We start from the raw sequence: 27,142 nt of genomic DNA on the forward strand, positions 1-27,142 counted from the left end.
CACTGATCACGAGTGGCCGATCAAGTACTGCAAGTTAATAAAACTTCCAAGCCACGGCCTTTAACCCTATTTTTTTTCGCAACTGCTGGGGATTTTGAATTATGCTCTCAAGACTTTTTCTCTCGGGTCTTGCACGCATTTTGATACCACATATGTCCGAATCGGACTTACCGTTCAGGTGTCGCATGACAATGTGTTCTAAAAAACATGTCCTAAAAACTGCAATTTTTGCACATGTTTATGTACAACAAACACGTGAATAAAGGTTACATGCATTAGGACACTGATAAAAATAAAAATAAACACCTTTAGAGGCCATTTTTCCCCGCAAAGCGGGGGTTGGCCTTTTTCGGGCACCATGGTTGTTGTTTTTGTTGGTCCCCTTTTTGCAGCAATGTTTTACGGCCGGATGCCCTTCCTGCCGCCAACCCTGTTTGTCGCCTTTTACGACAAACAGGGAATTACCAGTGAGCTGGTACTCAATTAGCCGACCTCGGAAGGATGACAGGCTGAGTCAACCCCTCTGGCGTTAATTCAGCGATCGACTGGGATTCGAACCCAGGATCCTAGGATCCTAAGCTGGCACCCTAGCCGCTAAGCCAACACCAGTAGGACACTGATGGTGTAAATAAATTGGCCTGTAAGAGTGTTTTAGCATGTTATCTAAGACATACTAGTCCGGCAGCGAAGCTAAATATAGCATAACAATTGTGCATTTTGTGAGGAAAGCACCAAATTTGGCACACTCGTAGACTATCATATTATGAAAAGATCTGGATATTGGGCCATCTCAGATTCAGAGATTTGATTTTTGCAAGATTTGCAGATTTTGCAGATTTGCAAGCTGAGATTGCAACGCCAGGGACGGCCGACTCCTTCCTGCGAGCTGCCCACGTCACCCGCACAAGAAGAGCTCATCAAATCACTGCAGCGGCATTGCACATCCTGCAACACCGTGCGTATGAACGCCACTGCATGAAATATGCTGATGATGCAGAAGACCTGCCTGAGTTCGAAGACTGGTGTCACCAGAGAGGAGAAGACATTCCCAACTCTCAGTACTGGGCAACTGTGCTGGAACTAGAGATGTTGGTACTGGTCTCCGTGCGTTCTCTGCGGCAGGCTTCATTCATGATGTACCTTGATGCCCTGACGGAACTGGTCCCATGGTTCCATGCCTTAGACCACACACACTATGCCAGGTGGGTCCCTGTTCACCTGAGGGACATGGTTGCACTCCCAATGAAGCACCCAGATGTAGCCAGAGAATTCAGGGCTGGCAACTTCACTGTACAGAAGACGAAGAAGGTGTTCTCTTCGATCCCAATCGAATCGAAATCTTGCAAAAATCAAATCTCTGAATCAGAGATGGCCCAATATCCAGATCTTTTCATAATATGATAGTCTACTAGTGTGCCAAATTTGGTGCTTTCCTCACAAAATGCACAATTGTTATGCTAAGTTGCCCCACTATACTGAATAATTAGAGAATACAATACAATTAGGCAATAATTAGACAAATTATAAACATGTGAATTTTTTTGCCATTTCGTTCATTACGTAATGATCTATACTGGTGCAAATTTTCAAGTTCATAAGACCATCGATGGCCAAGATCAGTCGGGGAAAGCTCAAAATCACCCCGTTCAGGTTTTCTTTTGTTGTTGTTTTTTGTATGCAAGGTCAAGGCTCGTGTAAGAGCAGTTCGGGTTAAGACAGATTAGTTATTGACAAACAATATTCTCAAATTTACATCCTCCGCTGGATCGGCACTGCTCTGGCATCTACACTTTTGAGCAAGGATGTGGCTGCTATCCCTTCTGTTCTGACATCTTCATGGCTGTGCAGAAGATTCATGAAGCTGTGGGTTTGGAGAAGCCAGTTTAGTCTGGCAGCTAAGCTAAATATAGCATAACAATTGTGCATTTTGTGAGGAAAGCACCAAATTTGGCACACTCGTAGACTATCATATTATGAAAAGATCTGGATATTGGGCCATCTCAGATTCAGAGATTTGATTTTTGCAAGATTTGCAGATTTTGCAGATTTGCAAGCTGAGATTGCAACGCCAGGGACGGCCGACTCCTTCCTGCGAGCTGCCCACGTCACCCGCACAAGAAGAGCTCATCAAATCACTGCAGCGGCACTGCACATCCTGCAACACCGTGCGTATGAACGCCACTGTATGACATATGCTGATGATGCAGAAGACCTGCTTGAGTTCGAAGACTGGTATCACCAGAGAGGAGAACACATTCCCAACTTTCAGTACTGGGCAACTGTGCTGGAACTAGAGATGTTGGTACTGGTCTACGTGCGTTCTCTGCGGCAGGCTTCATTCACGATGTACCTTGATGCCCTGACGGAACTGGTCCCATGGTTCCATGCCTTAGACCACACACACTATGTATGCCAGGTGGGTCCCTGTTCACCTGAGGGACATGGTTGCACTCCCAATGAAGCACCCAGATGTAGCCAGATAATTCATGGCTGGCAACTTCACTGTACAGAAGACGAAGAATGTGTTCTCTTCGATCCCAATCGAATCGAAATCTTGCAAAAATCAAATCTCTGAATCTGAGATGGCCCAATATCCAGACCTTTTCATAATATGATAGTCTACTAGTGTGCCAAATTTGGTGCTTTCCTCACAAAATGCACAATTGTTATGCTAAGTTCCCCCACTAGTTACAACAATGGCATTTTTTGACATATCTGTGCTTCTGTATCTATATGCTGACTTAATTGTATCACTCCTTGTGGGAGGAGAAAAATAAGTGGTTCATGCGGAGCAGAAACCTCTTCAATTCGGTCTTTATCAAATTATCTTTTCCACACTTTTCCACACTCAAACTCTTGACATTCGTATAGTTTCATTCCTGTGTCTTCACTACAGTAAGTACTCTTCTACTTGTTTCTCTTCTCTTGCAATGTATTGTCCTGGTGCTTACTGCTTAAAAAAAAAAAAAAAAACACCTTCAGAGGCCATTTTTCCCAGCAAAGCGGGGGTTGGCCTTTTTCGGGCACCGTGGTTGTTGTTGTTTTTTTGGTCCCCTTTTTGAAGCAATGTTTTACGGCCGGATGCCCTTCCTGCCGCCAACCCTTTTTGTCGCCTTTTACGACAAACAGGGCATTACCAGTGAACTGGTACTCAATTAGCCGACCTCCGAAGGATGACAGGCTGAGTCAACCCCCCTGGCGTTAATTCAGCGATCGACAGGGATTCGAACCCAGGATCCTAGGATCCTAAGCTGGCACCCTAGCCGCTAGCCCAACACCAGGCTCTGCTTACTGCTTACATAGTGATTATTACATTGCATATTAAGCAATAGAGACACGTGCTTCCTTTGGTAGTAGTCTGGAAGGGTGGGGCATGGATAGTGGGAGAGGTGGGGCAAATATATTTAGTGCCATGGCTAATAACCCCCCCTGTCTGCAGCAGGGGTCAGTAAACCACTTGCACTGTGGCACATTTACAGGCAAAAACGTCGCAGTCATAGGGATAAGGGGAGGGGGTGTGTGCCCATGACCTGAACCTGGGTACAACAAACAAATATGCAAAATCTGGTGGAGATCGACCCTTTCATATTTTTATGCATCCGCCCACAAAGGTGGCCAGAGGCATTATGCTTTCAGGTTGTCTGTCCATCCGTCCGTCCGTCCGTCCTTATGGGCTAAATCTCGTTTTTCTCCGCAACTACATGTCTGATTGAGACGAAACTTTCAGGGTAGGAGTGACACGCATGCAGAATGATTTTATGATAATTGTGATGTCATAGGTCACGTGGTATGGCAGCCATCTTGGATTAAAACAAATAATTAAAAAAACATTTCTCAGAAACCGCTGAATGGAAAAATTTGAAACTTGCCACATTGTCAAGTACTCCCAATGTGGAACAAAAGCATGATAATGATGACATAATCCGTGAAGTTGTATACCAGCCATAAATGTTTTCATTGAATGCCTTAACCTAAAAATCTGAAATTGCATGCACATAATGTGACCAATTTGCATTGAAATATTAAATTGATGACATCATAGGTCACATGGTTTGGCAGCCATATTGGATTTGACTTTAAACCTCCAAAACCACTGAATTGATCGACTCGAAAATTTACGTGTGTTATTGACTAGGCATGGCGATTAAAAGTTGATCACAAAAATATAATCAGTCACATGGTGTGGCAGCCATATTGGATTGAAGGAAATTATTAAATAGTTAAATCTCTGAAAACACCCCATCGAAATTTTACAAATGTTAAAAAAATAACATTGTTTTTAAACTTTTTTAAACAAAATTTTTTTTTTTTTTTTTTTTTTACAAATGTCATCTAACACTATTGTTGCATATAGTTTGAATATGATGACGTCATAGGTCACATGGTTTGGCAGCCATCTTAGAAAAACAAACCTTATCCGATTAACAAGAAACTTCACAAACGTGATCCCCTACCCATACATATGCAGAGTGTACATTTTTGATGTCATATATCACGTGGTTTGGCAGACATATTAGCTTGAAAGCCGACATTTAAAAAACCTCCTTCTCCTAAACCACTTCACCGATCGATGTGAATCCTGTCATGTCTGGTAAAAATGTGATACTTGAGAACAGCTGAAGGGATTTAAATCAAACATGTTTATTTTTATGAGAGTCAATGACGGCACTTAACCGTCACCACGGGCAGGGGCTACGCAGAGGCATATTGGTGACACAGTTGCATTGCTCTAGTTTTCTATGATTTCCAGACATAAATACAAACATACAGAGAATTGTCTTATATAATATACTAGGATAGGATATTAAAGTGATTTTGTTTTCATGGGGAAAGAAGTGTCTGAAAATCTATACTACTGGTTGCCAATGGGTGCATTCCAATCATTCCAATGCTAGATTCCAATCAACTGCTGCAGTGTATTGCTGTTTGTAATTTGTTCATCTTTGTAACTCTTCCTGTAGGCTGGCTCCTCCATCATTGTGATTTTATGGAAAAAGGAATAAATAAAAAAATAATAAGGATGTGAAAAATCAAAAATAGAGCATGTGATTGAGGAGAAAAATTCACAAAATAAACAGGTAGATGGGGGGCTGGGGGGGGGGGGGTAAGCATGGAATAAGAGATTACATATGGAGGTATACCTGCCGTTCACCATCCTTTGCTGACTGATGTTTACGAACTGTCTCATTAAGCGAGTCTCGGACATGCAGCATCCAGCAGAGAGCGCATAGCTCACGCAAAGTGTCTGTTCGTGCTCAAACAGAGTTGTAATAACGTAAGCATCCAGGATATGCAAGTACACAATGGTTAACATATTCACATAATGTTAACAACGTCACTTAACAATGTCTGTTGTATTGGCAAATGCAAGTCTAACGAGGCATGCAAGTTGTCTATTAATTGCTTTAATGTTTAACACATTTGGTTGTCTGAAAGAAGAGTCAAGCAACGAACACTATGGCTGCTGCAGCCATTCAACGACCTGTTCATGATAATGGAAAGGCCATGATGGTGTATTCAAATACAGAAACAGAAATGGCATTTTATAATCACCGAGCATGTACTTTGCCTGGGAGGAAGCCAGCATTAGGCTACAAAGTGTACAAAGCCCTTTAAAAAGATTCAATGCATTTCACGTTGGTACCTGCCAACCCTGAGAGAATCTTGGATCTGATTAGTTTCTCAGATCAAATCAGAAATGCTTATGATTTCAGACAGACTAATACTACAGTAACTACAACGGATAAAGAATCATGGAAGCAAAACTACATAACACACCATTAAAGTGAATTAATGAAATAAATATAATTTTATGCAGCACCAAGCATTGATCACTGCATTTGCATTAGCCATAGAAACAGTAAAATTGTAATCGACAAATGTTGTACAGCAGGAAAACAATGCAATGTCTGTTGCAGGGTATGGGCCTACAATTGGTTGCTGCAATTATGTTTCTAATCATATCAGCCAATGGAGCCATGCAAAAATTAGCTACATAGTTTTCAGTCCTGCAGGAATTCGCATTTGTCACTCTTCAGTGAAGGGATACAAATATGAGTTTATCAAAGAAGAGAAAAGTCGACGCTGAATGCTGAGTGTTTAACAAAGAATGGACTTCAAAATACTTCTAACTTGTACTTTAACAGATATTTGGCCAATCTGGCAAACACAAACTCACAAGTCACTTCTCTATGACTATCATGCGAAAATGGCTTAATGCATTAAATTATAATGGCACCAACTGTTCACACATCATGAAATCAAAAATTATTTAGATGAGGGAATTTTATTACAAAACAGATATGCGGCCTGCAACGTAACTATATAACGTATCTACCTGCACCGTACATATTACTTAATTAACTCTTTGAGTATGGATGACGTCCAGTGCCGCAACCCACAAAAAAGTTTTGTGTACGGATGACGCTACTACACGTCATCGACTATACCTATAAATAGACAGTCAGTACGTGGTTGCATTCCCGTACCAAAATGCCAAATTAATCCCGTACCGGGGGTATTTTTATCAAAAAAAAATCCCGTACTCAAAGGGTTAATTGACATATGCAATTTTCCCACCTATGCCCATTAATTATTTATAATCCTGTTCAATTATATAATTGTGTTACTACGCCCCCAGTGGTGTTTATAATAGCGGACATGGATTTGTCTCCCCATTGGAGGAAGACCCTCTCTTGTTCAGGCCGTTGGTGCTCCTATGGTTAGCAGTGAGTGCCCCGGAAGCATTGATGGAAAGAGTGGCAATTCTATGTGTGGGAAAATTGCATGCTCAGTCAGGGTCGCCCAGATAGCTCAGATGGCAGAGCACTGGTACGGTTTTGACCCATTGGAGGACCTGGGTTTGATTCCTGGTCTGGGCATGTAATTTTCCCACATATATCAATTTAATTATTTATAATCCTTTTCATTGATGTAATTATCTAAAAATTGTTAAGTAATGGAAACCAGGATCCCTGCTTCCAAATGTGAAAGCACAAAGGAGCCAAGATGACCAGTGCCCACCTGCAGCTTGTCTTTCTGGTTTGCATGGGTCTCCGTCATAGTCAAACCCATCATGGCTGGTTTCAGCATAGGCAAGCAAAGAAGCCGGGGGAGGCTCGAGCAAGCTCAAGCCTTCAATTCTGCGTGCCTAAGTTGTGAGGACAGTGGGAAAAAAATTCCTTTCCTGAAATGCAAGCTACACCCAAGATATATTCAGCACAAAGTACTTTGTTGTATAGTTAAATACACAAAGAACACTATTACTATTCCTGGTGTAACCATGATATATATAGAAGCATCCCATGTTGTTTAAATGAAAGATTAGTCCTGATCACACATGTGTGAATCACAGTAAAAGAGACTTCTTTATGAAATATTTCGTCTGAATATTGTCCCCAAAAACAGCACAATGACATGTGTTATTCCTCCAATGAACCTCCAGAGATTTTTCCAAAAGCTGCTGACATCACACCTTTATTTCTTTACAATACCCACAGGGATTTTCCACACATGTGATAGATAATCCCTCAAGTCAGGATGAGTGAAATCGTTTAGTAGAGTTGTCCATTTTGGTGTCCATTTGGTAAAATGGCATTTTATTTTAAACAACCAGAAAATCCAGGATATGCTATCAAATAGTACAAATTTTCTGGAAATGTCTGGGATACATGCTCATCTATACTCTTATTGCAAGCATACATCATATGAATGTGTTGAAAACAATTTCATCTTATCTATCACATAAGAAGGCAGCTTTAGCCAATTACTCCCACTAGCTAACCACAACTGTTTTACAACCAGGAATATAAATATAAAAGATTCCTTGCCAGTTTAGAACAGTTTGCCTTTTAGAAGGAAGAGCAACCTCTCAGCTGTACTACAAGGGACAGTATTGTTATGTTCATAGGGGAGTGGGGGAGGAAGGGGCTGTATCGGGGAAATAAATAAGGTCTTGGCCTGTTTCAGGTTTGTGGTCAGGATATAGTTTTCTACCCCTGTATGAAGGTCAATGTATAAACACAAGTTCTCCTGTTTTTTTGTGTGCCACTAGGAGACAGTTGTAACCAGTGGTGACTAGGGAAGGTTATAATGGCAGGTCACTTCATCCTCACACGTTGAACCAGGCAGGGTTCGGGTGATAGAGAAACTTTGTGGTCCACGCCATGGCACGCTCTTCCGTATCCCCTCCTCTCAAAGCCCGAAGGCAGATAAAAAAGCTTTGCCCACCGACATGAACACTACCGATTGGTGGCATGGTGCCTGCGCAATGCGGGTTAGCTCCCGCGTAGTGTGTACTGGCCTCCGTGGGGACGAGGTTAAATTTGGGGAAGGTTGCACAGGAAGATTTAGTGACGACGTGTCAACTTGGGTACCAATTGACTAATGAACCACCTTTAGATGACATTTTTAAATGAACCACCCATGCAAATGGAAGCTGAGTTCCCTTTTTGGAGCAATGTTTTACAGCCGGATGCCCTTCCTGCCACCAACCCTGTTAGTCGCCTCTTGCGACACACAGAGAATTACCAGTGAACTGGTACTCAATTTGCCGACCTCGGAAGGATGACAGGCTGAGGTAACCCCCCCCTGGCGTTAATTCAGCGATCGACCGGGATTCAAACCCAGGATCCGAGGATCCCAAGCCGTACCCTAACCGCAAAGCCAAGACCAGCCTTGGAGTTCCCCAAGGAAAGATGCTGCCCTCAAATTTTGAGTGCATCATCCTGCAGATGGAAAAAGCTTCAAAATATTAACATATGACAAGATGAACCTAATGAACAAAATGCAGAATTTCTTTGGTTGTTCTTTAAAACCATTTTGCCATTTGTCAATACAGTTGTGGTTGTTATATTAAATTCATCATTCAAAATATATATATTGTATAAAATAATATAAATAATGTATAAAATGTATAAAATAATATATAAAATATACAAACTGATATATACAATATGTACAAAATAATATATACTGATATATGTATAAAATAATATATACAAACTGAACATCAAAATAAACTTATCCCTTTCATTTTTTGAAATGTGCAGCTTTACAAACACGTTTCTTCAATTGTAATGACTGATTATGTAACGGGAACTTCACTTCAATTACCTGGTTAATCAACAATGGCATGCTTGAGTGGTTCTGTATAGGGATCTTTCCCTTTAAATAATGACCCTCATAATGAAATCCTTCAGATCCTTCAGAATCCTTACCAATTGACTAATGGCGGTTGTTATTATTTAATCTAGGTGCTGTGAGTCACAAGTAGCTGTCTACCTGTGGCAATTGAATAAGGGAGGAAGAGCAGGAGGCTCAAATGCAGCAGTGGCTGTGGGGACAAAGACAAACGCCCGAGAGCAATAGGGACATTGCCCACAGCCGCATCCAGATACTCGAGGCTCTTAGATTATATTGGAGCAGCTTTGGGGGTACATTGTACTTCGATTGAATTCAGACCAGGAGGGGCTCGTTTGGTCAGCCTCAGTGGAAATTACCGAATATAATTTGTATGTGTGGCCTGACGGTGGTTGGTTTGGGCCGAGCACCATAGGCAGCCTGGTGTCGATAGTATGTGGAACCCCGACTCCATTGAGGTTCATCCTGAGCCATGGTCTTGGCAACATGGTTAGAGGTACATCCTCCGGGGGTCCAAGGTGGTCCCTTGTAGGCACCTGTGAGAGGTGTGTCTGGGAGGACTAATGCCAAGTGTGGCTGGACCTGCCGTGGTGGCAGTGCCACCTGGGGGCAAGAGGGGTAACCGCCCGGGCAAGTGATCCAGCAGGCTGACTCTCCGAGACAGCCCAGAATGCGATGACCCACTGTGCTGGGCTGATCAATGGATGTGGGTACCAGCAAGAATTGGGTTTGAGTGTTGTCACTGGATGACCATCCAGAGCATCTATGGAACGTTATGTAGCTTAATTGAAAGCATGTTTGGATAAAGCTCAGATGGGTCTGCATAACCTTCCACAGATAGTCCACCACGATTAATGTGTCCTTCATTTAGAACAAGGGCTTTGAGACAAATTCTCTGTGAACCAGGAAAGAATGGCTGCAACAGGTGCTATTGGAATTGAACAACATCCCTAATGCGATTTTCTTTAAATGAAGGCACCCTTTACCTTTTTCCTCTGCCATGACTCCCAATACTTTGCTTTGGGAGTATACAGGTGAGTATGGGAATTGGTATGGTGACTGGCAAGAGAGCCCATGAGGGCCCATGAGGGCCATCTAGCAGACTGAGTGGCATGGGTAAAATTGCATCAATGAAATGTGTATGGGAATAAAGGAATCACTTTTGTGTTCTTCTTTAGTGTGTGTGCAAGCCATGGAAGTTAGAAGTACGTATGCCTTAGATGGCAGGTGTTAGTGCCAACAATTGGTAGTCGAGGAGAGAGTATTGTGATGTCAAGCTCATGGGTGGGAAGTTGTGCATGTCAGCAAGTAAATTCGGCTCTCGAGAGGAGTGTGAAATGTGGTGCTCTGCCATGCCACACCTCACTTTGCTCAAGCAGGCCAATAGAGATGAGAATCCGTCAGTGGGTCAGGTTAGGTCGGCCACAGGGTAGGAAGAACCGTGACAACCATGGAAGGCCACAGAAGGCCATTTGTGACCCCTTCTGGTGATGACACAGCAAAGAAGCTGTTTCGGTGCTGGGAGGTGGGACGATTGGCGAACTCAGGATTTCCCTCAAGTTGGAACTTTATTTTGCCCTACAGATACCCCACACTATCACATCCTCAACACCTCATTTTAGGACCTCCTGGTTGCCCAGTTAGTTGACCACCATTTAAGTAAAGATAATGCCATGGCCTCGCTATGGCTAATGTAAATGTTGTTTATTGCGTTTGAAAAGAAAGATTCCACTTCGTCACGTGTGACTGTATCCATGCAAAGAAGGGCATGGCACCAAGGTAAATGGTTAGGGTAGAATTAAATTGGGATTTGGGCTCAGCTGAACAACCTGAGCAGGTGACATCCACTTGGGGAAGTGATCAATTAAATGGGGTTTCATGCCACTGATTGGATCAGCACAAGTGCAGTTTGAATGGGCTGAGGCACCATTGCTCAGCAGGGGGAGCTGGTGATCAGCTGGAGGACTGGACCAGCAAGGCCCCAGGGGTGGGGAAGTGGATAAGGGGGTGTACTAACAGCTGGAAGAAGACTTTAGGAGAAGGAATGGGAGGACGGTGCATGTGAGATGCTCTTATGGAGACTGCGCTCTTGTGCTCACAGCCTGTCCCCCTCTGGTGCAAGCTACTCCTGTGGACAATACTGCCTGCTGCTCATTCTCTTTCTCCCCTGATTTCTGTGTGCATGACCATTGTATGCGAGCCCTTAGTTTTAGTTTCCTCTTCATTAATTGTCTTGTCTTCATTTATTTATTTATCATTTGTCTTCAAGTCAGGATTTCCTTCCGTGTTTTGTCCTGCACTGTAATAAAGTGCATTCATATATTTGTAAGGCCCACGTGCATGTCTGCCTGCCATTTTTCTCATCTGCAAACCATTTCGGAACATTGGTAACCCCTGGAAGATGTGCGTGTTTAGTCACGCTCGTTAAAGCGCAGAGCATGCACCACCTCTCGGACTGCCCAGTGTTAAATTTGTCCTTCAGCTGCCAACTGATTCGGTGTTTGGAACTCCATGCCCGACTGTGATAATCAGAGTTGTGGTGTGAGGTCACATACACAACACTACTAACAACCGATACACAATCTCACCAAAGCAGCAGCACAAGAAAAGCGACCGAACAAATATCCCAAGCCAAGTATGACCTTCCGGTTTCACCCTTTGTGGAGCATTGTCAGGATTATTATCGACCTGAGGAGCCCAGTCTGGTCAAATGCTTGTCCTTATTATGCTTTGGCCAATTAAAAAGGGACAGACCTTTGGCCTAATTTAGGAATGGATTTTGCCTTCATTTTAAATTCTAAATTCTCTCAAACCGTTTTCAAGTGCATACTGCAGCAAATGCAGATCCCTTTTTGCTGTTCTGAATCAGCTTACCTCACCGAGTATGTGATGAATATGCACAAGCTTATGAACATATGAGCAGGCAGCCGGCAGAGCACAGTGTGCAGCACGGAGAAGAGTTAGTATCCTTTGCAGCACAGGAGAAAGTATGCGCCGCACACGCATCTCATCAGCATATGTTCCATGATCTCCACTCTATTTGAGGCATTGATGATGATGATTATCAACATTAAAGGGAGGGCAGAAACAGACAACAGAAACATCGTAAAAACAGCTCAAATATCAAATATGTAAGAGACAGCCTCTTTATGATCACCCACACAGCAATAAGAAGGCAATTTCGTCTTACATAACATGTATGCACTTTACTTTAGTAAAAATGCTTCTCCAAAGAAGTTTGCTACCACTAAGTCCAAGTTGTTCCTACCACCAAACCAAAGCATGTATGCAAATAGACATCAAAACACAAACTTTTTTTTTAATGTTGGAGGCTCCAGGCATGGACTGTATAGACCTCATCGAGGCCATGCCTTAAATAAAAGAGAAGAAAATGTATGATGCATATGGTGTTTGTTTGTGAGAAAGAGGTTAAACTGACCTGGTAGCTGTAGTTTGAGTGAGACAGTAAGTAAGACCAGCAATCCTGACACGGAGAGTGTAAGATGGTTCCAGGCACCACTTTAATGCTCCTAAGTCAGGACGGTAGGTAGTACCACCCTGGGTGGTAGCTATCTACAACCTACTACCTTAATTACATAGATGGGTAGCCATTCGCTTCTGCTTCTTCAGCATTTCACACAAAAGTATAAAAGCAAAGTGTCACACTCAGAAAGCAAGACTGCCTCAAAATATGGCATGAAGGATGACCAAGGTAGATGTGCTCTTGAAATGCAAAGACGAAATACGAAGATACTTCTCCCAACATATTACTCCACCAAATTCCTTGACAAATAAAGGTGGCTTCTGTCAAATTCCAAATCCCTTAAAATACAAAGATGGTCTGTGTGAAAATTTCACTTTTGTCAACTAGAGAGTTCATAGAACATGATACCCCACACAGCATCACTTAAATTTAAACTAGAACAGCACTCAGTAGAGAGCATACCTCCACCTAGTGAACAGTTTATGTTTTGTATCCCACTGATAGACTGGATCTGGATTCGGACATGAACCAAAATCTAATCGGCTTGTTCTTGTCACCTAACTGTCAAAGAAGGGTTATTTGAAGAGAGATGAGGTGCGGAAGAACGCACGGGAGTCACGTCACGGGATGTCACGGGATGTTCAGACATTTTATACAAACTTTCTGTGATTTTCCTGCAAGAACTACAATTAATTCAAGATAGTATTAATTAATTAATCCATGTAGAAGTCCTACTTCTACATAACCAACTCGTCCACAAAGTTTCGTCATAACTCGTCCATGACTTTATTTAATATCATGTTATATATCGTTTTTGCCCGATCTCTCCATGGTGAAGAATAACTTGGAATTAAACAATTCTCGTATCCGAATCCATATTCAGATCTTCACCAAAATCGAATCGAATCGTCCGTGTCACACACACAACCTGTCCATCAAGTTTCGTCCAAATCCGTCCAGAACTTTTTGAGATATCCTGATATGTATCGTTTTTGGCCCGATCTCCCAATGGTGAAGAATCACTTAAAAAATTAAACTTGCCGGATCCGAATCCGGATCTTTACCAAAATCTAATCGTTCCGTCCTTGTTACATACGATACCTCTCTGCCAAATTTCGTCCGAATCCATCCACAACTTTTTGAGGTATCTTGTTCACAAACAGACAGACAGACAGGAGTGAAGACATAACCTCCATGCACCTTTGGTGGCGGAGGTAATAAAATAATGATTTGAACAATTGTTTTTTAAAAATCCGAAAAGTTAGTGTTATTGAAGTATAGTCCAGAAGCAGTCCTGAATACCACCCTTATACACAATCCCATTGAACCTTGATTTAAATTGAAGTACTGTACAGCAAAACTGGAGGCTCTTGGAAGTATTATGAAAGGTGATTTGTGTACTACAGTCTTTAAGCATACGATTAAATTAAAATACTAGAATGCCACTCAGTAGAGCGCATACTACCGCCGTGGGTCAAGTTGGAATAGTACGATTCCACAAAAGTTTGAGGGAGTAGTTCAGTGACAGCACAAGACAGACACTGCACAGATATATATTTAGAATATATAGAAGATAATGTTAAAAAAAAAAAGGCAATTTCACTTACATTTTCGGATTCAGCGTTCATTTCTATATAAGTGAGTGTATTTTGAGGCATGTGTGATTTCAAATAAAATTGTAAGCCAGGAAAACGTTCGTTTCATTCCTTAGGGATACGACATGTAAAACTGGCCCAAACGTCAAAACAAAACTCGCTCATTTTAAGTCGTACAAGCTAATGCGACCAAAATATTGTAACGGTTTTGAGAAGTGGGTAACGAATTTGAGAAGTGTAACGGTTTTTAAGAAGTGTAACAATTTTGGAGGAAGTGTAACGAATGTAAAAAAAGTATGGTTTTGTTATGTGTAAACACCCTCGTAATGTAAATAATGGTCGCAGCCGTCCTCCTAGTTAATTCCATGAAACTTACACGCAGGTCACGATATATCTTTTTAAATAGTGTATTTCCTTATTCCATGTAGGCTAAATATGTGTTTCCCACTAGATTGACTTTGCATTGTATCAAACAAAATAAGAGTAGGCCCTTGCAATTTCCCCAAACATCTCCGCTCTCCAAAGTTCCTTTCAAAAGGGTGCGAGTTGTGTTCAATCCCGCAAGCCGCCATTGCCCATGTGCTAATCTCGGAGAAGAAAGGCGTGTCTCCACCTCGTCATAGAGGGGAGGAGTGAGCCAGAGGGTCGCATGGCCAATCAGCACCGCGGTGAGCGACCCGGTAGGCGTGCCCTCCCAGCCGGCGACTTGATTCCGCCCCGAGTTATAAAAGCGACTGTAAGGGACTGCTTTACCAGATGACCTGGGAGATGAGCGAAGAGGCGACATCAAGAGGAGCGGTGAGATGCGAAACGCTCCAAGCCCAAGAGGGGAGGTACTCGGAAAGGAAACCAGCTTTGGAGAGACGCGCTGAAAGGAGGGAGACGGCTCCACCAGAAGAAGAGGAGCGGGTGTGCCGAGCCAGCGCGTGACGTCTACAGCAGCGGATACGCGACGGAGGGTTTTCCCGCCAAAAACCGCGAGGAATTGAGAGCTGCTGCCTCCGACCCTCCTCCCTCTCCAGCAATCCACCTCAAGCCCTACCTGCCTGCAATATCCCCCGTGTAAGTGTGAACGTCGTCTGTCCTACTCGTTGTCTTGGGGTTAAGTAAAATGAATAGTGTAAGTTAACGATTCGCTGTGTGACTGCTTCTTCCATCCATTGCTTGTGTGTGTATAATAAATCTGTTCTTCCTCCGTACTCTGTCTTCTTCTCTTTTCATTCTCTTTCGGTCGCTTTAGAGGTTTCCCGATTGAATATCTGCGGTGCGATCTGGTCAACGTCGGGTGGAATCGGGTTCTAATCGGGGAGTAACTGTTCGGACGCGGTAATACCAACCGCTCGGTAAAATAACATCTAAAACCGCGTCTGTAACAATTGGTTGTCAGGAGTTGGATTCGGACCTGGGATTAAATTTGTTAGGCCCAAATTTTGGAACACCAATTGTGTTATTAAGTAACAATTGGTGTCTGGGAGTGAGATTCGGGGCCCGAACCAAATTTTTAAAAAACATCTAGAAAAAATTTGTTCAAAATTACGAGCTGCCGAAATTTTGTTGTTTTATAAAACCCGAATTTTGAGATCGCGCCATGGACAATCAAGGCGATCGGATGTCGGTGGGGGAGATAAACGGGTTAGGGGTAACCCAGGACTTAGGGGAAGAAAGGGAGGAGGAGAGCAATGAGGTGGTTGAGGGTGTATCAGACGCACAAAATGGCGCTCTCGCGCACGAGGTTTCAGGCGCGCAAAAAGGCGCCTCGCATGAGCGCGCGGTAGCCGAGCCCGCTGTATCAGCGGGCTTTAACATGCAGCCGTTTGACATGCAGCAGTTCATGGCACAGTTTAGCGAATACATGGCACAGTCGAAGTGCGACAACGAAAAAAGAGCCAGGGAAATGGAGAAAATGGAAAACAGAATGGGGGAGCGACTAGGAAATCAAATCGAGGGGTTAGACAACGGGATAAAAGAGGTAAAGAATGGGTTAACGGGGGTGGAAAATAGAATGGCTGCCCAGGAGAATCAGTTAGAGGGGGTAAAAAATGGGTTAATGGGGTTAGAAAATAGGATGGAAGGCAAATTGCGGGAGATAGGGGAGCAATCCGCCCGAGGAATTAAACAAATGGGAGAGCAGATAGAGGAGGTAAAAATCGGGGTAGAAACCAAATTGGATGCTCAGAGGGATGAATTGGGACAGATGAGGGTGGCATCTACAAAAGAGATGGAGGAGATACGACGAGGAGTAAGTGAGGAGGTTTCGGGGCTACGCGAGGAGGTAAAGCGAGGTGAGAAGCGTATGGAGAAAGAGGTGAGAAATAATACGGCTAGGTTACAGGGGGGAATAGAAGATCTGACGAAGGGAGTAGAACAGCTGACAGTCGGACAAAGGGAACTAGCGGACCAAGTGGAAAAGAACACTGCAATCATCGGGGGTTTGAAAGCGACACAAAAGGACATTAAAAACGAATTAATAGCGACGCAGAGGCAATGTCAGATGGTACGTGAGGAACTGACAATGAGGGTGGACGAGGTGACAGAGATAATGGAGACGAAGGACCGAGAGGTGAGGATGCACATAGAGACGGTCACGGTAGCCTTAGAGGACGAACTTGAGGAGACGCACCGAGAAATAAAAGAGGTTAAACAAAAATTAGAGGAAGTGGAAGAAGAGGTGAGTGAAATTAAGAAGGGACGGACAGAAACTAAGAGAGAAATCCAGGAGGAGGTAATGGAATTGGTACAAGGTCGGTGCTCAACTCATAATGTGATGCTCACTAACCAAATGAAGAGTTTGCAGGTGGCAAAGGAGGTGCGGAGACGAGGTACGGAGGTGAGTGGCAATGTATATGATGTGAGGAAAGCTTCAGTCGGCTTGGGGGTTGATTTAGACCCGGGTGTTCGTGAAAGGCCGTTGGTGAAGTGTGCGACAGGTCTGGTGTGCGAAAAAAGAGGTGTGCGAGAATGTCCGACCATGGGGTGTGTGAGGAAAAAGTGCACGCCGAGGAGTGAGTGTGCCGTCAAGAGTGAGTCGGTCGTAGCGCGTGTGCGAGGGGGTACATGGAAGCGCGGTGTGGTGAGTGTTACGGAGGAAGTAACGAAAGAGTGTGCGCAAGAGGATGCGCGAGATAGGTGTGTCACGGACAGGTGCATGGGGAAAGAGTGCGCTGTCAAGAGTGAGGGAGAGTGTACACCTGTGGTGAGTGTTACAGAGGATGTAACGAGAAAGTGTACGCCTGTGGTGAGTGTTACAGAGGGTGTAACGGGAGAGTGTGCGCAAGAGTGTGCACGAGAAAGGTGTGTAACGGATGGGTGCATGGGGAAAGAGTGTGCTGTCGAGAGTAAGGGTGAGTGCGCTGTCAAGAATGGAGGTGAAAGTAGTGAGAGTGACACGGAGCGTGAGTTGGTTGTGACAGGTGAGCGAGGATGTACACCTGGAATGGAAGGATGCACACCTGGAATGGTAGAGCGTGTGTGGGAATGCACACTTGAGTTGGTCGTGAGGCACGTGGTTGGGTGTGCGGGTGAGAGCACACCTGTGGTTGTCACAGAGGAGGTGACCGAGGAGGAGGCGCGAAGAGGTGTGTTGGTGAGGTGTGCGAGCGACGAATGTGTGCCAAGGTGTTCGGTGGTCAGGTGTGTGACCAAGTCTGTGAGTGGAATGAGTGTACCGAGGTGTGTAAGGAAAGGTACGAGGAGCATGGGAACAGCTGGAGGCATGAGCAAGAAAGGGGTAGCGTATGCATGTAAGCATCCAGGTGAAGCATCGACGGTAACCGGGTTAGAGGTTAGAACGACTTATAGCCGAATCGGGCCCTCGGTGCGCGTCGGGCAGCTTCGCGTGCTGCGAGGACCAGCGGGGATCCGAACCACGGCGGTTTCGAAAGAACCGCCGTACGCGATCCACGCTGTGCCTCGCTTGGAACGGCCGCGTCCAGGCTCCACTAGGCGGAGCGGGCAGCCCGATAGGAAGGGTCGTCATGGCGACCACTTTCTATTGAGACGTGCCGGCAGGTCGAGATCGGGAAATTGGATGGCTCCGCGCCGAGGTGGTGCGTGGGATCTCGGCCCGGGTAAGCCCCCGTCCCTGCCCCGAATGCGGGACGTATCCAGCCGCTGGCACAAAACGACCCGCGTTCATTGCTCGGCTGTACGAAGCCGGGCTGTAGACGTGAATTGGCGCACCGAGAGGATGTAATAAGTAGACGGGTGATGAGGATAGTGTTTTGGCCCCGAAATTAGAAAAAAGCAAAATTTGATGACGGTATGGTGATTAGCAATAAATGGCAAATTGTTTGATTTGTTGAAATTCGGTGAGCGAAATTGATAGTGGGACCTCCCCGATGTGATGGGATGGCCAATCCACCATCCCTCACAGAGGTGGGGGCAAATGCGCAATAGTTTATGGGGTGGCTATGACAACCGAGCCAGGGAGGGCTTGGTTATATTGATAGGGATCTAGCGAAGATGACATTAGGTAACGTTAAGGTTTAGATAGTGACTGATACCTGTAGTGGGGACGCAGGTAGTTTAGTGTGGTTGATAATGACGTGGGAGCGCAATAGTTTAAAGGGACGACTGGGAAGCGCAAGTTTCAGAAGGGAGTAGTTAGCTGAGATGATGCCGTGTGTTTGAAGATTGAACAGGTGTGATTGCACAGGTGTGCAACTGAACAGGTGTGTGGAGCAGTGTATGAGTGAGTGAAGGTGATTGTGTGTTGTGTTGACCAAATGGTCCAGGAAGAAAGGAGGGTGCAGGTGGCACCAGGTGTGAGGGCACAGGTGTGCAACAACAGGTGTATGTGGCTGTGTGGAATAAATGGTAGTGTGGAATATCTGGAGTATTGGAATGGATGGTCGTGGAGTGAGTATGGTGGAAATTGTGGAGTGGAGTGGATGGTGCGAAGGTGTGAATGGGGGAAGAGTGGACCCCCATCACGGATACCCGGGGCGGGTAGTGTAAGTGTTAGGTAGAGGGTACAGGTAAATTGTGGTTGGATATTGGCATCTGTGGTGCGGGTGAAAGAATGGTCTTTGGATGGGTGCATTAGTGTTGTGGAAATGGCTGGGCGTGTAGCCTGTTAGTGTGTGTAGTTGGTTGGGCGCTCCACCACTGTGAGGATGTCGGCCAGGTGAGGCCGCAGGTGGGCTCTGGGAGCCGGTAGTAGTTGTTGTGGATGGGGCCCGAGGATCCGGAGGACGGACCCGGGTAGCCCAGTGCCAGAGGGCACCAAGGGGTGACAGAGCCAGGAGAGGGCCTTCCCCAGTTAGTTAGGTTAGGGTGAGGAGCTAGGTAAGCTCGGGTGGCAACTGCAGTGGTGGAGGTGTGCAGGTGGGTAGACCTGCTGGGAGAGCTACACGTCGCAGCCCAGAAATTGTGCGAAGGCACCGGGAGATGAATCGGGGGAGTGAGACCCCAAATTGAGAAGCACCACAGTTTGGTCAATGGGAATTGGTTTTTAGAACCCATAGTGTAAGTTGGCCAATGGATTGTCAGGGAGAGACCCCGGGTAGTGTAAAGTGTGGTAATGTCATTTAGGAAGTAGTTAGGATGAAGTCTCCTCGCACCATCTGCATCCACTCACCTGAGGTGACAGGTACTCCACACCATGCCATGTTTTGATTATTTTTTATGATGCAAATGTTTGGATTGTGAAGACGAATTTGGTATAGGGGAAATATGGGGAAGACGTGACAGTAGTGACGAATTTGTAAATGGGTAGATTTTGTAAATATGGGGTAAGGGCAAGGGTAGTGTAGGTGACAGGGGGGTGACGTACGGTAGGGACGAGCTTTCTCACTTCGCCCTCCGTACGCATTTCGCCTTGCATTGCCTTATTGACGTGTACCCTTGTGACCTTACCCCTCGATCAATTGTCTTTCTTTTGTCTCCCACATGACCTGTGCGCCATTGGGTGCCGAGGGGAGCGTGCGTGAGGTGGCCATTGTGCGCCCGAGATTCCCAGAACCAGCATGCATTGCGTTGATGTACCACTTTATGGACCGCTGTTCTGCGGCCAAGTACCACTTGATGGACCCCAGGTTCTGGGGCAGGGCACCTCTGTTGGAGACCGGCCATAGTGGCCAGGGAATCTTGCTTGCGGACCTCGGTAAGGTGGCACCTATGCCAAACAGGTGGACCACCCTTAGTTGGCCCCTGAGGCCCTAAATAAAAACGAACACAAGTTGTGCTTTTTATTATTTCCAAATAGGCCGCATGAAGCCAGAAGACGTCGGGAAGAACATCGGCCCAGCAGACAAAGAGAAGACCACCACCAGTTGTTTTGTTGTGCTTATTATGAACCATGGTGACTGCGCACCGAGTGGTGCTTTTGGTGCTTTGTGGTGCTTGTGGTGCTTTTGGGTGCTTTGGTGGTATTGGTACTGGTGCATCGATGCAATGCGTGCTGTCTCCTCCCTCCCAACAGGAATTTCTTTTTCTTGTTCCCTAAAAAGAAAAAAGAAAAAAAACACAGGTCCTGGGTTGCGTTGTAAATAAGAAATCACGTCATTGTAAATAATGCTCCCCACCGTAAATGTATAGTTTGAGAATAATTCCGTAATTCGGTTAGCTGTGGGCTTGAGTCTGTTAGACAGGGTGCAATGCAATAGGGGGACATACTTATTTGTGTTTTAAGATTGTCACACTCAGGGTCAGGTTAATTGTAGAGGGAATTACACCTACGTGTCACACTAAGTTAAAGTTTTGTAGGCCCGAGCACGGGCCTGAAGAAAGGAGGGTGCAGTGTAACGGTTTTGAGAAGTGGGTAACGAATTTGAGAAGTGTAACGGTTTTTAAGAAGTGTAACAATTTTGGAGGAAGTGTAACGAATGTAAAAAAAGTATGGTTTTGTTATGTGTAAACACCCTCGTAATGTAAATAATGGTCGCAGCCGTCCTCCTAGTTAATTCCATGAAACTTACACGCAGGTCACGATATATCTTTTTAAATAGTGTATTTCCTTATTCCATGTAGGCTAAATATGTGTTTCCCACTAGATTGACTTTGCATTGTATCAAACAAAATAAGAGTAGGCCCTTGCAATTTCCCCAAACATCTCCGCTCTCCAAAGTTCCTTTCAAAAGGGTGCGAGTTGTGTTCAATCCCGCAAGCCGCCATTGCCCATGTGCTAATCTCGGAGAAGAAAGGCGTGTCTCCACCTCGTCATAGAGGGGAGGAGTGAGCCAGAGGGTCGCATGGCCAATCAGCACCGCGGTGAGCGACCCGGTAGGCGTGCCCTCGCAGCCGGCGGCTTCATTCCGCCCCGAGTTATAAAAGCGACTGTAAGGGACTGCTTTACCAGATGACCTGGGAGATGAGCGAAGAGGCGACATCAAGAGGAGCGGTGAGATGCGAAACGCTCCAAGCCAAAGAGGGGAGGTACTCGGAAAGGAAACCAGCTTTGGAGAGACGCGCTGAAAGGAGGGAGACGGCTCCACCAGAAGAAGAGGAGCGGGTGTGCCGAGCCAGCGCGTGACGTCTACAGCAGCGGATACGCGACGGAGGGTTTTCCCGCCAAAAACCGCGAGGAATTGAGAGCTGCTGCCTCCGACCTCCTCCCTCTCCAGCAATCCACCTCAAGCCCTACCTGCCTGCAATATCCCCCGTGTAAGTGTGAACGTCGTCTGTCCTACTCGTTGTCTTGGGGTTAAGTAAAATGAATAGTGTAAGTTAACGATTCGCTGTGTGACTGCTTCTTCCATCCATTGCTTGTGTGTGTATAATAAATCTGTTCTTCCTCCGTACTCTGTCTTCTTCTCTTTTCATTCTCTTTCGGTCGCTTTAGAGGTTTCCCGATTGAATATCTGCGGTGCGATCTGGTCAACGTCGGGTGGAATCGGGTCCTAATCGGGGAGTAACTGTTCGGACGCGGTAATACCAACCGCTCGGTAAAATAACATCTAAAACCGCGTCTGTAACAATATTTTTATTTTTATTTTTATTTTTTATTTTTATTTTTTAAACGAACAAGCACTGACAACAAATATCAGTGCCCACTTATACCATGAAAATGGTACAAAAGTGGTTGGGGAAGAATTGGACTGCAGTGTCATCCACTGGACGAGGAACATGCCTTCCATGGCTTCAGCGACACTGTGTACCCACCTTCTTCCCCACAGGTGTAGCTTTGTAGTTGCCATGGGCTAAATACCAGCTCATCCATCTTTTGATGGTTGTTGTTGGCTAAACTAACTCGTCTGTCAAACATCAAGGGTTTCAATACCCCTCTCGGCTACCTGAGTTATGACAAACCTGTCCAATCCGGATGGGCGTTTTTACGGAGACACCATCTCCTTACTGGATGGCCATTGGCTCCCATAGGGAGCTAATCCACCCTTTGTCAGGTGTTGTTTTCATTCCTGGTAGGGTGTTACAGTCACCCTCCCCACTAGCAAAGCCAGTGAGGGGTGTCGGTTTAGTCGCAGACAACCAGGCCACATATACACATACAGAGAGTTGTTGCATTGTAATATTATTTTATGTTCTCTGTTCTATTCTGTGTTCTAGCTCTTCCATGAGCTGTTGCATCTGAAAAGCTAATTCTGCCAGAATTAAACAAATAACCAGCAAAGTGAAAAACCAACCCAAAATTAAATTTAGAATAAAACAGGAAATATAAAATTTCAAATTTTAGTCATATGGACACAAATATGCCTGGGTCGTTCATGTGTATTTACTGTACACCCTGAAAAAAGGTGCAATTGGTTTGTATCTATACGTTGAATCATATTAACCACTCACCTTAAGATCAGCCAAAAACTGGGGGCAGTACAGCGGAGGTGCAGGCAGGTAAATCTCTAATGGTACAAAAATAGATAACTGAGAAGCGAGATCCTTGGCAGAGGTAAGAATGGTGAGGAGTGTTGGGGTCAGAATGTCGAGGCCCAAAGTGGCAGCAACATACAGAGGTTCACTCAAAGCAATTAGTAGTCCTTCCGAAGAGCTATCATCATTATCTGTGAAAGAAGCAACATGAAAAGACTTTAGTCTACAAGTTAACTGGTGAGCATTTCTGCATTGATGATTTTTCTTTCATTTAGTTTCATGTGAACCTGTTATATTTATTAATAAATTGACTGTGGCCCAAGTGTGTTTGTGTTGCTGGAGAATATGTAGTGAAATCCTGAAACTTTCACCACTTTCAGAATTTTTCTCCTTTGTGTGGAAAATAAAGTGTCTCGGTAAGCCTTGAAAACTGCATTAGGTTAAGCTGGAAGGTGGTTGGGATTATCCATTGTTCAAACAAGGAAAAGGTGCAGTGAACCAACAATTAATACTTAAACCTAACACCAACACTTAATTAGTTAATAGTTAATACGAACAATTTTGAATGAAATAGGAAAGAGCTGACTTCACCTCATAAATTGTTTTGTCTGTGATCCATAACTGCTCAGGTACATCAACACACCACCAAATAACACCGACTGCAATTCAAGAAAAGAACAAAATCCCAAACAGGATAGCATGGCTTTGTCATGGAAAAAGAAACTCCATGCTTTGGCACGTTTCCGGAAATGAACTGTCAATTGGATATAAATTGGTGACCACGTGCCAGACATGGAGATGGGATTGAGAAAGGTCATTGACCATTAATGAAATGTCTGAGGCAAAATGCGCTCCTTCCTATTTCATTCAAAATCCATATAAAGTAGGGCTGAGAGTGAATTACTGGTTGGCTCTGCCTTTCTCCGGCTTTGATTTATGCAAGCACAATAGTTAGTTGGTTAGTTATTTGAATTACCGAATTTTCTTGGCATCACTTCCATTGGTGTTTTTGGGGTGTGAAGAGGGGATGAAAGTGTGGCGTTGAGGGGCTTGGACTCTTGGTACGTGCTGCGCCTGTTTAGAGCAATTGTTACACTGTACGGTTTTGGATTCAATTTCCAGTCCCTGAAAGAAACTCGTATCCTGTTCCTTTGGTTAATATTTTCAGACGTAACACCTACAAACATAAATCAGGTGTCATAAGTGTGTGTGTGTGTATTATATATATATATATATATATATATATATATATATATATATATATATATATATATATATATATATATACAGTGGAACCTTGACTTACGAGTTTAATTCGTTCCGTGACCGAGCTCGTAACTCAAATTGCTCGTATCTCAAATCAAATTTCCCCATTGAAATGCATTGAAATGCTATTAATCCGTTCCAGCCCGCCAAAAACCACACCAATTTTTTTTTAAATATACAGTATATATAAAAATATCTTGCGCTTTATATTTCACCTGTATGCAGCATACAAGTTGGCAGGATGGCCTGGACTGGAGGTACGCACACTTGACTCTAAAGTCTAAACTGTCCAGCCTGGGTTTGAATCCCGACCCAGCTATAACCTGTCATGGGTGAATCACAGGCAGGGTGATTCATCAATGTGTGTACCGCTAAACTGGGCGCCCCGTTTGCGTCCCATTAGTTGTTGGATGTTAAGGATCTCACCGTGTTTTCCACAAAGAGAAGGCGAGCTATCGCCGGCACTCTGAACAAGTTGTGGCCTGGCATGGCATGAACATGAAAACATGAACATGAACATGAAATGTTCGACATGAACATGAAATTTTCCGAAATAACCAAAATGCGAAAACTAAAATGCATCGCTATACGACAGAGATACGTACTGTACTTGAACGGCAAGATAACCACGTGACCAGAACCTACCTGGCGGCGTAAACTCGAAATAACCAAAATGCGAAAACTAAAATGCATCGCTATACGACAGAGATACGTACTGTACTTGAACGGCAAGATAACCACGTGACCAGAACCTACCTGGCGGCGTAAACTCGAAATAACCAAAATGCGAAAACTAAAATGCATCGCTATACGACAGAGATACGTACTGTACTTGAACGGCAAGATAACCACGTGACCAGAACCCACCTGGCGGCGTAAACTCGAAATAACCAAAATGCGAAAACTAAAATGCATCGCTATACGACAGAGATCACGTACTGTACTTGAACGGCAAGATAACCACGTGACCAGAACCCACCTGGCGGCGTGAACTCGAAATAACCAAAATGCGAAAAAAAAATGCAGCGCTATACGACAGAGATACGTACTTGAACGGCAAGATAACCACGTGACCAGGTGGCGAAAGCTCGTAACTCGGATCTCGGCTCGCATCTCAAAGCAATAAACTGCCGGAGCGACGGCTCGTATCTCGAAAAACTCGTAAGTTGGGGCACTCGTAAGTCAAGGTTCCACTGTATATATATACTGTATATCTATATATATAAAGCAGTAAAGTATGTTTGTTTGTTTGTCCTCTTATAACTCGAGAACTACTCATCGCAGAGAAAAACCAAAGGCATATTCGGAATCAGTACGTCTCAGAGCAACTACAGCACACCTTAAATTTTAAAAAACTTCGGGTTTTAAAATTAGCGTATTAGCGCAGAAGCGCTAGCAGAAGAGGGAGGGAATCGAAGGGAGGGAGTGCAGCGCTCCCTCGAGCGCTTCGCAGCGCCAGCGCTTCTGTTAGCGTAATGGCGGAACGCACTTTGATGGGCGGGGCGTATGGCGTTCTTGAAATGGTCGAATGCGGAAGTGCTTGAAGCCGTTGCGAGCGACTCGCACGATCTCTTGTCATGGTCCACAAGATTATCACAGAGACGTGCAGCTTCCAGCATTACGAGATATGATCGAGACCTAACTTTTGAGACCGGTCCCAGCCTTCTAGGCCCCGTGGTTGGTTCAGACGACCCCGACAAAGGACGTGTTGGATTTTATCGCGAGCCGATTCGAGCGCCGACGTGCCGGCGAACAAAACCAGTCATATCTTTTTAACGCGTGGTTCGATGTTTACAAAATAAACTTTTTCTTGAAGGGCTGAACCGTGCGCTCACAACGATACCGAGTTTGACCCTGGGAGAGCCGTTTTGCGCTGGCAAAGGCGCCTTGTTTTCCGTGATGACCATGTCGTGCTGCATAGATTACCATAAATTATAATATATTACCGGCGGCGCGTTCCGTGACATCACGGCTCACTTAATTGCAATTATCTCCGGGATTCCTTGGCCGAATCGTACCAACTTCTACATATATAAAGCAGTAAAGTATGTTTGTTTGTCCTCTTATAACTCGAGAACTACTCATCGCAGAGAAAAACCAAAGGCATATTCGGAATCAGTACGTCTCAGAGCAACTACAGCACACCTTAAATTTTAAAAAACTTCGGGTTTTAAAATTAGCGTATTAGCGCAGAAACGCTAGCAGAAGAGGGAGGGAATCGAAGGGAGGGAGCGCAGCGCTCCCTCTAGCGTTTCGCAGCGCCAGCGCTTCTGTTAGCGTAATTAGCGTATTTCGGAATGTTAATTTTTCAACTTCATTATTCGGAATCAGTATGTCCCAGAGAAACTTCGTAATGTTAATTTTTCAACTTCATCCGATTGACATGGGACCAACGGCATGTGACAGAGAGTGAAACATACATGCTACATTTATTTGACGACAATGAGTTCTGACTTCCGGGTTCGTGCCGCCAACCCTGTTAGGCGCCTCTTGCGGCACACAGGGAATTACCAGTGAACTGGTACTCAATTTGCCGACCTCGGTAGGATGACAGGCTGAGTCAACCCCCCTGGTGTTAAGGGGGAGGAGGAGGGGAGGGGGAAGAGGAGGGGAGGGGAACTGGGGGGAGGGGGGAGGGGGAGGGGGGAGGGGGGGAGGGGGAAGGGGAAGGGGGGGAGGGGGGAGGGGGAGGTGAAGGGGGGAGGGGAAGGGGGAGGGGGGAGGGGCCCTTCTTCCCCCGGGCACCCCCACACCCTCCCCTCCCCCCCTTCCCCTCCCCCCTTCCCCTCCCGCCTGTTCCCCTCCCCTCCTCTTCCCCCTCCCCTCCTCTTCCCCCGCCCGGCAATGCCGGGTACTTCTGCTAGAATATGTATGTATATATATATATATATATATA

At 45.0% G+C, this 27,142-nt stretch overlaps 1 protein-coding gene across 1 annotated transcript in view; it reads right to left on the bottom strand.

The window, feature by feature from the left end:
- The window catches only part of CPLANE1 (ciliogenesis and planar polarity effector complex subunit 1), a 218,550-nt gene that overhangs the window by 54,697 nt on the left and 136,711 nt on the right, over nt 1-27,142 (bottom strand). Inside the window, exons 20-23 of the mRNA XM_078778809.1 lie at nt 22,957-23,171; nt 12,016-12,177; nt 7,024-7,150; nt 5,142-5,245 (exon numbers count right to left, since the gene is read on the bottom strand). Of these exons, the coding sequence (XP_078634935.1) occupies nt 5,142-5,245; nt 7,024-7,150; nt 12,016-12,177; nt 22,957-23,171 (608 nt within the window). The remainder of the gene's footprint in view (nt 1-5,141; nt 5,246-7,023; nt 7,151-12,015; nt 12,178-22,956; nt 23,172-27,142) is intronic.

This window comes from Myxine glutinosa, chromosome 1 (assembly GCF_964187855.1).
Source record: "Myxine glutinosa chromosome 1, kmMyxGlut1.1, whole genome shotgun sequence".
Taxonomy (NCBI): Eukaryota; Metazoa; Chordata; class Myxini; order Myxiniformes; family Myxinidae; genus Myxine; species Myxine glutinosa.